We start from the raw sequence: 12,314 nt of genomic DNA on the forward strand, positions 1-12,314 counted from the left end.
TCAGCACGGGCTGTCGACCAAGGACCAGAGGATTGGCTGTCACCAGCCGGAGGCATCAATCCTCCTTGCACCGTCGCCTTACGCGTGCTTCCAAAAGTAGACAGCAGCCACATTGCTTAAGGAGGCAGTGAAAAGGAGGGCCTGCAATGGCTGTAATTCTGAAGTTCGGAGGAATGTAATCCAGGGGGGGGGGGGGGTTCATTGATAGCGGGGTCAATCGGTCATCACGGCACGGCACTGGCTTAGCTACCGATTGTGCAGGCGGTGTAACTGCACCGGGAGCTATGGACCGGAGGGGCTCGAGTGGTGGGATGCTGGGCTTACCGGGGGTCCCTCCTTCCCCGACGCTCCCCTCTGGCCCCTACGACCCTGCAAACGTCATAAAATAAATGCATAGATAAAACGTCTCCTTCACATCGACACACGTTCCCAGTCTCTCCACGTAAATAAAACAGACGTGTTTTTTACAAACCAAAAAAATCCATCAGCCGCACGGCCTTCTGGGCGTGCGTGATTTCATTGCCGGCGACGGCGAATGTTTGACCTTGTAATATGTCGCATCCTAAATTACAAATACACTTTGATCATAATAAACAATAATGATGCAATTTATGTACCCTGGCAAAGCATCTGCGAGTGTCAAGAGGGCCCACTATTCGGATGTTTTAAATGGAAATACAGCCCTGGCCAATGACTTGCGATGTGGCGGTGACAATAATCCGGTCGCTTTCACCGGGGACATGCCCTCGCCTCCACCGAAAACCCCCACGTAACGTTGACCCCCAACTCAACAAAAAGTAATCGCGCCGGACCCCATCCATTAACCGTGGCGGCCTCTGGGAGGTCACGAATAAATAATTCGCCAAAGCGGCGCTCGTGGGAGAAACCTAATTCCGTGGCCGCGATGAGAGGTTCGCTCGGAGGGATCGCGACTACAGGGGGGGGGGGGAAATGTTCTAAGTTTTCCCCGGCGCGCTCGTGTTCCTTCCTCGACGCGCGGGGCGGCAAGGCGGGCGGGATCGCGTTTCTGCGAGCGCGAGGAGTCAGTTGGCGCACGTGCTCCCGCGTGTGCTGTTAGGCTTGGGGGGGGGGGAGGGGGGTCTCGCTCTCCGGCCCCCACCCCCTCCCCCTCCCGGTGTTCCAAGTCCCTCGACCTTAACGCAGCAGGAGGTTGGATGGCGCAAAATGTATGCGCGCTCTCCGGTGCGTGTTTTTTTTCTGGTTGTGCTCCGCGTGCCGGACATCATGGGGTTTTAACGTCGTGCCAGACATCGTGCAACGAAACGAAAGCAAATTCGGTTCCTTTTGTCCGAAGAGGAGGCACAGATCGTGGAGCGAAACGTCGGACAGCGTGCGGAACAGCACGCAGTACAATCCGGAAACACAATGGTATTTTGAAATAAAATCTACGCAGAAGTAAATTGTAGGCAGCACTCAAGGGACCCGAAGGTCTTCAGGGTTGGCTGTTGCCTATAATGCCAGGAAACCCAGAGACGTTGGTTTAACAGGACTCTCCCTGCTGATGAGACCTAAAAGCAATCCAAGGCTTTGGCTTTTAAAATAAATGTTGCTGGAAAGCTTTGGTCTGGAAGGCCGGTAAGCTGACGGAACTAAATGTTATTCCATTGCATTTTTGGAAGTGAAACGGACCCTTGTCTGTTTACGGGTGGGTTAAAGCCATCATGAAATCCCTGGCATCAGATCTGTGACACGTGATCTGATCAAGGAAGATGAGTCGGAGAAGGGATGTGGCTTGCTCATTTAAGACGAGCAATACATAAATAAATACAATTATTGACATTTCTATTCGCGCCACATATTTGAACCCGAAATGAAGTTCACATCTACATACCCCACACAGCCGTGGTGGATGTTTGAAGGATGCGTGTTCAAAAAAAAATACAATTGAGCTCCTTTTAAATTATTTCACGCAAGCAAATAGCGCGCAAATAAAACAACATCAGAGACCCACCACTTAGCCATGGCAATTGCTGTTGGCGAGCACCTGACGAGGCTGTCATGGTACGCAGCAATGTGTGTCGTTGCCACATTGCTCAGCGTCTTGACAAATGGTTGTACTGAAAAATCGGTTAATCGCCACGTCACGTCGTCTCACGCACGGGAGCTGTACAGATGAGTTTGTGAAAAGGAATGGCTGAGTTTGTGAAATGGAATGGCTGTAACGGAACTCTGCCCCTCAACCCCCCCCCCCCCATCTCTACCCCCACCCCATCCGATAACCGCAGCTTGTTTGACCCCGGGTCAACGACTAAGGAATGACCAGTGACCCGGTCACACGTGACTGTTGAGCCAGTTTCCTTTTTTAAGTACCAAAGGCGGCCCCGATTTGGCTTACGAGAGACACCCTGCTGAGGCCTTACATCATGATTCCCACCGCTCGATTGTGCCACTGCGCCTTGCGGCCCTCTGCTGACTATCCCAGCACGGTAGATGCACCGCACCAGGGTGGTGCTTATTGACCAGAACATGATTCGTGATTGGGCTTGGTGATTGTTGTCGACTTATGCATCGCCGTGAAATATTTGCCCAAATCGAAGGATGTGTGTAATAGGGGGTCGCTACCGTAGTCACTGTTTTAAATACGTAGCATCCCAATTCACTGCTGGATGAAGGCCTCCCCATGCAGCGTCGTTTATGGGACTTGTTTGACCATACTTCACCACAATGGTTGGTGCGTGTTGGTGAAGGTAGGGGGGCGGAGTTATCATCATCACGGTCCATGGGCAGATATCCTGTAGGTGCCCACTGCACATTTAATTTGTTTCCACTTTACTCTGTCCTGTGCCAATTTTTCTCAAGCAGCACACATATTTCTGGCACCAATCTCTTATGTCGTCGTCAAGGACTTCCTCTCTTACTCATTGTTTTTTTCGGTAAAGTCACGTATGTAGGAATACCATAAGATTATATTAAAACAAATCAATCACGACGTTTCGACCGCAACACAAGCGATCTTCATCAGGTGTAAGAAACAAATCACGGAGGTAAATACAACAAGAAGATGAGAGACGAGAATTCAACAAACCTAAGAAAAAATATGTGATACACAACCAGTCAGGTCAACAACACAGTTAGACACTTGCCTGGCGGACCACGAATTTCAGAAGAGTGTTAAATTTCGTGTTCAACCTCTGGATTGAACATACCAGCATAGACAGAGTGAACAAATACGAGGTACAAGTCAGAAATACATATACAGAGACACCAAGAGGCAAGAACGGACAGAGAAGTAAGGTCGGATGAAACGGAAGCCTTAAATAAGAAGTGAAGGTGGGGAGAGGGGCCAGAGAGAAAGAGCGGGGCAGGAGGAAGCACGTGCTGCTACGCTGGGGGGGGGGGGGGGGGGGGCAGGAGCAAGTAAGGGGCACACCACGTTTAGGACAGAATTGCAAAGGTAACTTCCCCGTAGAAATTCGTGGTCCGCCAGGTAAGTGTCTAACTGTGTTGTTGACCTGACTGGTTGTGCATCACATATTTTTCCTTAGGTTTGTTGAATTCTCGTCTCTCATCTTCTTGTTGTATTTACCTCCGTGATTTGTTTCTAACACCCGATGAAGATCGCTTGTGTTGCGGTCGAAACATCGTGATTGATTTTTTAAATATAATTTTATGGTATTCCTACATACGTGACTTTACCGAAAAAAACAATGAGTAATGTATGCAGTCACGAAAGCTTTAATTCTTTACTTCCTCTCTTTCCCGTTGCTTCCAATTTTTTCCCAAAAAAACAACACAATTTAAATGTTCCTCTTGTTGTCTAGCCTACATGTGTGTCCAAACGGTGCCAGTTTCACTTCTCATCACTGCAAGCGTCAGGAGGAGTTCAGAACAACGGCGAAAGTTCCTGTGCTGCCCTCTACCGCTCACGACGCCTACCGCAGCAGCTGCACCCCCACCCTTGCACGTGTCTGGTGGGGGGGGGGGGGTTCAGATGTCGCTCACCGCTAACGATAGCCGTGGCTGTGAATACAACAACTCAGTTCGACGAGTTCACAGCAACGCGGTTCGCTAACCGCTGCGCCACCTTCACCCCAGCGATCAGCAGCGCAGCGTTCGATAGCGCTGCCGTTGTCACGTCGCTAATGGAGCTGTCATTTTCGAGGCGCACGGCTCAATTTTGTTCGTCTCTCTCTCTCTCACTCTCTCCCCGTAGTTTTATTGGCGGAGTGTCTCGTGGATAGAAAGAAAGAAGCCCGGCGAAGCGATTGTTTCACGCAAAACATGCAATTTTGTTTCGGAATTGGAAAATCAGGCCCGGGGTGGAGGGCGGGTAGGGGACATTATGTAAGATCGTGGCCGCACTTCACACGCGCGCGAGTGTGCAGTTTAATTGGCCGTCCCTTTTCCCGCTCGAGTAGAAAAAATGTAATTGTGATCTGATAATGCTTTCGCTTTGTCGTGTCGAGAGCTGCCGCCCCTTTTTCATATGTGTAGCAGTAGCCGCTTCGCTTGCTACCCAGTGTCTCTCTCTCTCTCTCGAGTGCACAACCCCCGGCTGACTGACAATGGCTTTCACAACCATCCCATCGAAAAGCTTCCAAGTGTGAATTATTGCCTAAAAATATATTTAAATCGTACCCACAGCGTGCAACGTGTACCGTTTAATTGCTGTTTGCGTCAACACTGTCACTTACAAGGCCGGCAGGCGCAAGAAGTGAAAGGCTTGCGCGTGCATTTTACGGAAACATATTTGCAGCTAGGTAGTAGGCCTTACTGACGTCCTATATATATCAAAACACATGTATGAGATAAAAGGCGCAAACCTGAAATTGCTTGCTCACACCGCTGCTGGTAAAAGGGCCTCAAATACAAGGGAGCTTTTGAGAGCCCCTCTAGAGCAGGGGTCGGCAATCAAAACAACAAGAAGAGGCGGACAATGCACTGTGGGTGACTACGAGACGGTGGGTCCTGAATAAATCACGTGACGAAGAGGTCCGCATGCTTGCCGACCGCTGCTCTTGAGCGTATTTGGCCTGCTCTTCCACGCTGACGTTTTCAAAGCGATGGGAATGACCCACACTTTACCCCACCGCACGCGACTAGCCCGAATGACCCTGCCTGTGGCGAACCCGTGAGTTTGCTGCTGGGTGGACAGAGGAGGTGGTGGTCGTGTAAATAAAAAAAAAGTTGCACCGTTGTTTCAACTCCCGCGCCCCCGTGAGTGGACAGGAGACCTCTGGATAATCAAGTCCAGCGCGCTAACCATTGCAACATCGGCAGCACCCCCCTGCCAAATCCGATATTCAGACATAAATTAGCAACAAGTTAAGTGTGCGTGGCTTCAGGCTATCCATTAATGCAAGAGGGCATTCAGCAAATCACGCGGCAGGCTTTTTGTTTCGCGTCACTAATGAAACTCACGCTGTGGCAGATATCCGGCAGGGATGGTTGCATAGACGGCGCACTTCAGCATTCGCGACGTGTAAATCCTCGATGAAAGCGGCATGAGCCTGGTTCGCGTTGATAAACCGTGCTGCTTATGCACGGGATCGCTGCTAATTCTGAAGCCAAACAAACTCTAAACTCAGTTAGCTCTCCGATGTATGTATTCGTTATCGTACGTTGCTCAATTAAGGCTGAGTCCACCTACATGTAGGGCCATGATAAAGTTCAGACAACAGTTGTCACTTTCGGCTCCCTCCGATGTGCTTTTGGGATTGTGCCATGCATCGTTGCTCGGCACGATGCCCTACGTTTCGTTCGAGGTCCTGGTAGCCTTTTACAGGAGTAATATTCAGTAATACGCAGGCCCATTCGGCACGTGGGATAGTGATGCAACACAACCGCGAAAACGTACCCAGTAGTCTAAAGAAAGTTCTTTCCAGCATCACCAGTGGGCGAAAATGATACCGCTGGTGGGGAAAAGCTTCTGTGGCGATGTGCAAATGTGTAGGATTTGTTTGAATTCCTAGGTGACGAAAGCGGGAAGAAAAGCATTATTTTCTCGTTCCTGCGAGAAGAGCCGTGTTTATAATCTGTTAGTAACAGCAATACTAAGAATAATGATCTGTGCATTTACAAAGCGCTTGCTTAAATGCCTCAGAAACTCAAAACGCCTCGTTTACAACATCTGAAGGGGCCAAATCCCCAGTGGCAGCTGCCCCTGTGTGGCAGCTGCCACTGGGCGTTAATCTGCCAGTGGGGGGTGGGGGGGCATGATTGCCACTGTGTGTAATCCCAAATTGAGTAACGTGACGGTAATGCTTCGGCATTTGGGAAAATCGTGGACCGTGACGACAGCACACAATGGCCTGCACGTTATGGGCAATGTCACGGAATCTTGAACGCCCGACGAAGCAGACGGCGCGTATTTACGGTTAATACACTCACGGTAATAACCAGGGCAGCCTGCTGGAATTCAACCGCAAATCTACGCAACAAGCTGTCAACGAGCTACCACCGTTAATTTTGTTATTCCTATTTTTTATCATCTTACTCTGAAAACCTAGGCTAAGAAACTCTCAATATCACGTAATTATAATAATGCCAATATGAAAACCTAATGGTAATCCACTGCTGGATTACAGCCTCCCCACTCTAAATCAATTGTGGGGGTTGTTTAATCATCATAATAAGATAATTTTGCTGCGCGTGCAAATTTCGCGAAATGGACGAATCATTGTTCGATCACAAAACACTTCACCACACTGGTTCAGGTATCAGTCGCTACCGACCAAAGCCGTGGCCGGGAATCGAACTCAAGTGGCCGGGTTCAACGCGCAGCGCGCCGAACCACGTGCGCCGCCGCTTCCACCCTCGCCCATTTCGTAAAGCAACAAAAAACAAAACCGAGCACCCATTATAAATTTTTACAACAACAAAAGCCACAAAGTGTGCGCGCGAGCCAACGTCAAAATAAACACATCACGGTTGCTGCGTCTTACCCTCCTCCCCGCGGTCCCAAGGGGTCCGATTTCGCCACGGGGTCCTGGAGGGCCCTGGGAGAGAGAGAGAGAGAGCGAGGGCACGAACGGAGACAAAGCAAAACAACAATTACGCCCGCTCGATCTCTTTCTCTCTCTCTCTCTGTGCCCCTCGCGCGACCGCTCCCGCAGTCCCCGAGGCTCGGAGGTTCCTCTCGGAAGACCGACGCGGCTCGACTCGCAGCTGCGGTGTAAATGTGATCGCGCCGTTTGACTGCGCTCGCTCGCTCGCTCACGCGGGCGGGCGTGCGGGCACGGCCGCTTCATTACGCCTCACGAGCTCGGCTCGCAAAGCACCCGCGTCTCAGAGCTGCGCCTTGAGCCGGAGTGAGGTTTCTGTCGTGAACGTGTAACCCGACAGCGATACGAGTTGGGCGTAATGTGGCGTCTCAATGCGGCCACAATCTCCAGGCGCTGCGCAGAAGCGGTGGGTGTGTTTCATAGAGAGAGGCTGCCATAGGTATCTCTTGTCTAGGTGATTCTGTGGGTGGGTGGCTGTGCGTGAGTCTTTGTGTGTATGTTGAACTTCTTTCGCACCGTACGTAGCCAACCGTGCTAATCGGAGGTCTCGAGTATATGTGCCTCTGTGAGTATGTGGGTCTCTGTGTCAGCCTCTGGGTCTCTTTGTAAGTCACTATAAACGATGTGTTTATACTGTGTCTAAATGTGGCCGCATCCATCGCAAGACACATTCTCGTGAATTCACACATTTTCCCCCATTTCGTCCTCTCATCTATTTCATTCACCTCATCTCCACCATCACACTCACATGCACCGTTGTTAATTCTTTGTAAAGCGCCTAGGTTAAGGCGATATATACATTTCTTTAAGATAAGATGAACGGTTGGCAATTTATTTTGCAGAGAGATCGAGACAGTCAGTCATAGGCAGAGGAAAACAGGAAGGTCATGTGAGTAGACATGAACAGAGCATGGAGTAACAACAGAAGTCGTTCCTCTGTGAATCTGAAGCAAATTTCCTTATCCGATTAGTCGAGTGATAGAACCGATAATCGGGAGAGTGATCAATTACTTCAATAATTACATCGCCAGGCTTTTTTTATGGGACGGTGACAGGGCCTAGCGCTCGCGCATTTTGCCGCTTGTTGCAAAGGTTCAAATCAACCAGCCGTAATTATAATCATAATTAATAGCGCAATAATGCAGGTGTACTGCGTAAAGGTGGATAATAAAGACGGTGCAGCGTCATTTGCAAGAATAGGCCACTGTGTGCCGGAATCGTGGTCCAAATTTGGCCAATTAAAAAAATGGCTGCAAATTTATTTGTTGGCATTATGCGTAGTAATCGTAAGCCGACAACCCTCAACTGCGAAAACTTGGCAGGACCCTCCGTGAAAAGAGTCCTGAGGCTCGGTGAAGCTTTCCTGGATAAAAACTATAACTATTTACATTTTACTAGGTAAGGCTCACTGAGCTACATGGCTATTTTTAATAAGCGACCTGGCTATCACAAATGATAGCTCAACGAAGTGGCTTATCACAGTGGAATTTTATAGCGGCCAAAAATACCCTAAAAGCATGTTTCTAAATGTGGAGGGAAAAACCAGAGAGCACAGAAATAAATCCACGTAACCACACGAAGAGGCATGCAAATTCCAAATATACGGGCACCAGGAACCGGGATCGAACCCACGCCCTCCTGCATACCAGGAGAGGTAGTTAACATCTCGACAGCATGGCATAATGATCATAGGAGTGAAATAACTCTTCTAAAGACTGTCAGATAATTATTTTTGTCACCATATCGCCAGGAGGTCCTGCCAGCCCAGGTCTTCCGACTGGGCCCTTGGGTCCCTGATGAAAAAAAAGATAGCAAAGATACGAAAGGAACAATGAATGAACATAATGTATTTCCACGCAAAACCAAAAAAACATTACTCAATTAGGCAATGAATATCAACATCAGCAACTGCATTAACACGTTAAGCTGCTGTTGGCGCGTTCGCAAAGGTCGAGGGATTACATTACATTGCCGCGCTTGGCAGCGATAATTGCGCTAATTAGGCTGGCACGTGTGCGGGGCTGCGGAGCACAATGAGACGAGGTCGCCCTGTCACCCGATTAGGGAGCATTGCAAATCCTCGAGGCGATCTCACGGCACTGAAATCTGCACCTAAACCCAACGGCCAAAATGTGGGCCTTTTAAAACAAAAATATCCCCTGATTGCAAGTGGAAGGCAAATGTGATCAAAATGAATTGTATGGAGTAGTTATGGGAGCTGTCAGGTGGCCAGGAGATAGCAGTAAAGTTATGGATTATTGAATCCATCTGTGCGGGACTGTGAGTGATATCTCATCACGTGCATGGGTGTTCCCAGTGTGCTCTAACTTCCTCCCAGATGCCTCATTGATTGGAAGTGGTCAAACAGCCCAATGCACGAGCCGCCTATAAATGAGTGTTTAGGCTCAGTGAGGTTTATTATTATGAATTAGCATCCTAGTTCAGAGCTTAAGACAGGCGGCTACAAACAATCTTCAAGTCTTCAACCTCATCACTCACTAAATAGCAAAACAATTGCGCAGACCAAAACAATGTTTCCGAAGCCTTTGTATTTACGTTGTAGAGCCCCGTCTGTTGGCAGCTTGCCGCCCGGTGGCGTATATCGTGCCGGATATTGCCCCAGACGCGCATCCTCAAGACGCTCTCCGAGCTCCAAACAAATGAGCTGAGAAGGTCGCTTCGAGTGCAGGAGGAGGGGAGCGTCCTTGACTCGGCTGAGATGTGTGGCTCAAGGAAACAGGCCATTTGAGGCCGTGAATCCAGGCCAGATATTTCACTCGTCGGTCGAACGTTTGAGGTTCCAATTTCTTTCTACGGTCAACACGTGTGAATTTTGTGATGACCGTTTGATTTGAGTGGCTTTATCGAGTAATTCGCTCTTGCTGACCGTGTGAATAAATCGGTACTACAAAAGTTTTGTTCCCCTAGGTGGTACCCATTTTCTGCTGTGGCCCATGGACTCTGAAGGCAAGAACCTCAAGAAGTGGCAAATAACAAACGCGATGCGATGTTTGTGATCGGTGTGTGCACATTGGTGGTTTGCTTAATTGGCGAAAGCCACGAAGCAACCTGGCCCCCTTCTCGTAGACTTTTAATCGTCTGTGAAGCACGGCGCCTCCGTTGGTAGCCTTGCGCTGGTGAGAACTGCGCGGACGCCAAACGTGCAGATGGCTTTATTTTTGTGCCGTATAATAAACGTAAAGTTGCAGCCTTTGGGAAGCATGCACGTGGCAGCGGGTAGATTAATGCTGCCGATGATAATGTTTAGATGCACATAATAATGATTATGATTGTTATTTTGTGATCCTCGGTCAATCCACCGCTGGATGAAGGCTGCCCCACGCTGTGTCTTGTCATGGGGACTGTTTGGCCATTCTTCACCACACTGGTGAGAATACGGGGTGGAGAAAGTCAAATGCATATCCGTCTCCGTAATCGTTGGCCACCTGCTTTTGTTAAGGTATGAAGTGTCAAATTATTCAAAATACGTGACAGGTCTAGCAGAAGGCGAGTTAGTGAAACATTTCAACACGTTAGGCTTTCGCGACCATTGTTATGCATAATAGAGGTTTTTGGGGTTAGATCGCGTCAATATAAACGCGTTGTTAAACCCGGCACCACCCGACACAGCCAATTAGCGAGGTTTGTCACGTTGTGCGTTGCTGTACAAGTAACGAATTGGCATTTTTGTTTACGTGACAAACCTCGCTAATTGGCTGTGTCGGGTGGTGGCGGGTTTTAACGACGCATTCCTATTTACGCGATTTAACCCAAAAGAAACCTCTAATGTGGAGTGAAACATTCGTCGTCTGACCGATGGGAGGGAGGGATCACACGCACACACACAAAACACAACAACCCACTCGTTACAAAACAAAATGAAGGTCAAACAAAACACGGACAAGCGGAAAAAAAAGGTCAAAGTTCGCTTCGAATGGGATGTTTTCAGGGGGGGTGGGGTGGGGGGGGGGCTAGCTGAAGTTCACGATCGATCGGCGGGGGTTGCGCGTTTGCCGCGGCAGCACTCACGGGATCGCCGTCCGCTCCGGATATCGGGGCCTGCAGCGAGAAAACGACGAGGGGTCACCGTCGGCCGCTCGCGGATTGCGCGTAGCGTGACGCCACTGGGCGCGTCTCTGTGACGACACACGACTCTGTGACGCCACTGGGCGCGACTCTGTGACGACACACGACTCTGACGTCGCTCTCTGACGACACACGACGCTGTGACGACACACACGACTCTGTGACGACACACGCGACTGTGACGACACACGACTCTGTAACGACACACGACTCTGTGACGACACACGACTCTGTGACGACACGCGACTCTGTGACGACACGCGACTCTGTGACGACACGCGTCGCTCTGTGACGATACACGACTCTGTGACGACACACGACGCTGTGACGACACACACGACTCTGTGACGACACACGCGACTGTGACGACACACGACTCTGTAACGACACACGACTCTGTGACGACACACGACTCTGTGACGACACGCGACTCTGTGACGACACGCGACTCTGTGACGACACGCGTCGCTCTGTGACGACACACGACTCTGTGACGACACACGACTCTGTGACGACACGTAACTCTGTGACGACACACGACTCTGTGACGACACGCGACTCTGTGACGACACACGACTCTGTGACGACACACGACTCTGTGACGACACACGACTCTGTGACGACACGCGACTCTGTGACGACACACGACTCTGTGACGACACACGACTCTGTGACGACACACGACTCTGTGACGACACACGACTCTGTGACGACACACGACTCTGTGACGACACGCGACTCTGTGACGACACGCGACTCTGTGACGACACGCGTCGCTCTGTGACGACACACGACTCTGTGACGGCACGCAACTCTGTGACGACACACGACTCTGTGACGACACACGACTCTGTGACGGCACGCGTTGCTGTGACGACACACGACTCTGTGACGACACGCGTCGCTCTGTGACGACACACGACTCTGTGACGACACATGACTCTGTGACGACACACGACTCTGTGACGGCACGCGTTGCTGTGACGCGGAAGAGGTAATCGACTTAAACAATTAGGGTTCGTGTGACCCCCCCGCCCTCCCCCATGCACGCAGCTATGCAGTGTAGTGGTTAGCGGGTTGCACTTCGAACCCGGCGACCCGAGTTCGATTCCCGCTCACGGCCAACAGCAGCGACGATTATTTGAATCGGTACCTGGGCCTCCCCCTAGGTCGACTCAGCCTCAAATCAGTTGCTGGTGCGGTGGGTAAACATCGCCACTGGGGAGACAAAGGCGGCTGGGCGTGGTGCTGGCCACCCACCCC

The 12,314-nt window shown here is 50.3% G+C and overlaps 1 protein-coding gene across 1 annotated transcript in view; it reads right to left on the reverse strand.

The window, feature by feature from the left end:
- LOC116946476 (uncharacterized) overlaps positions 1-12,314 on the reverse strand; it is a 151,280-nt gene that overhangs the window by 51,888 nt on the left and 87,078 nt on the right. Inside the window, exons 20-23 of the mRNA XM_032961391.2 lie at positions 10,995-11,024; positions 8,705-8,758; positions 6,906-6,959; positions 325-369 (exon numbers count right to left, since the gene is read on the reverse strand). Of these exons, the coding sequence (XP_032817282.1) occupies positions 325-369; positions 6,906-6,959; positions 8,705-8,758; positions 10,995-11,024 (183 nt within the window). The remainder of the gene's footprint in view (positions 1-324; positions 370-6,905; positions 6,960-8,704; positions 8,759-10,994; positions 11,025-12,314) is intronic.

The sequence above is a fragment of the Petromyzon marinus genome, chromosome 27 (assembly GCF_048934315.1).
Source record: "Petromyzon marinus isolate PM22_M1 ecotype Great Lakes invasive population chromosome 27, UKy_Petmar_22M1.pri1.0, whole genome shotgun sequence".
Lineage (NCBI taxonomy): Eukaryota > Metazoa > Chordata > Hyperoartia > Petromyzontiformes > Petromyzontidae > Petromyzon > Petromyzon marinus.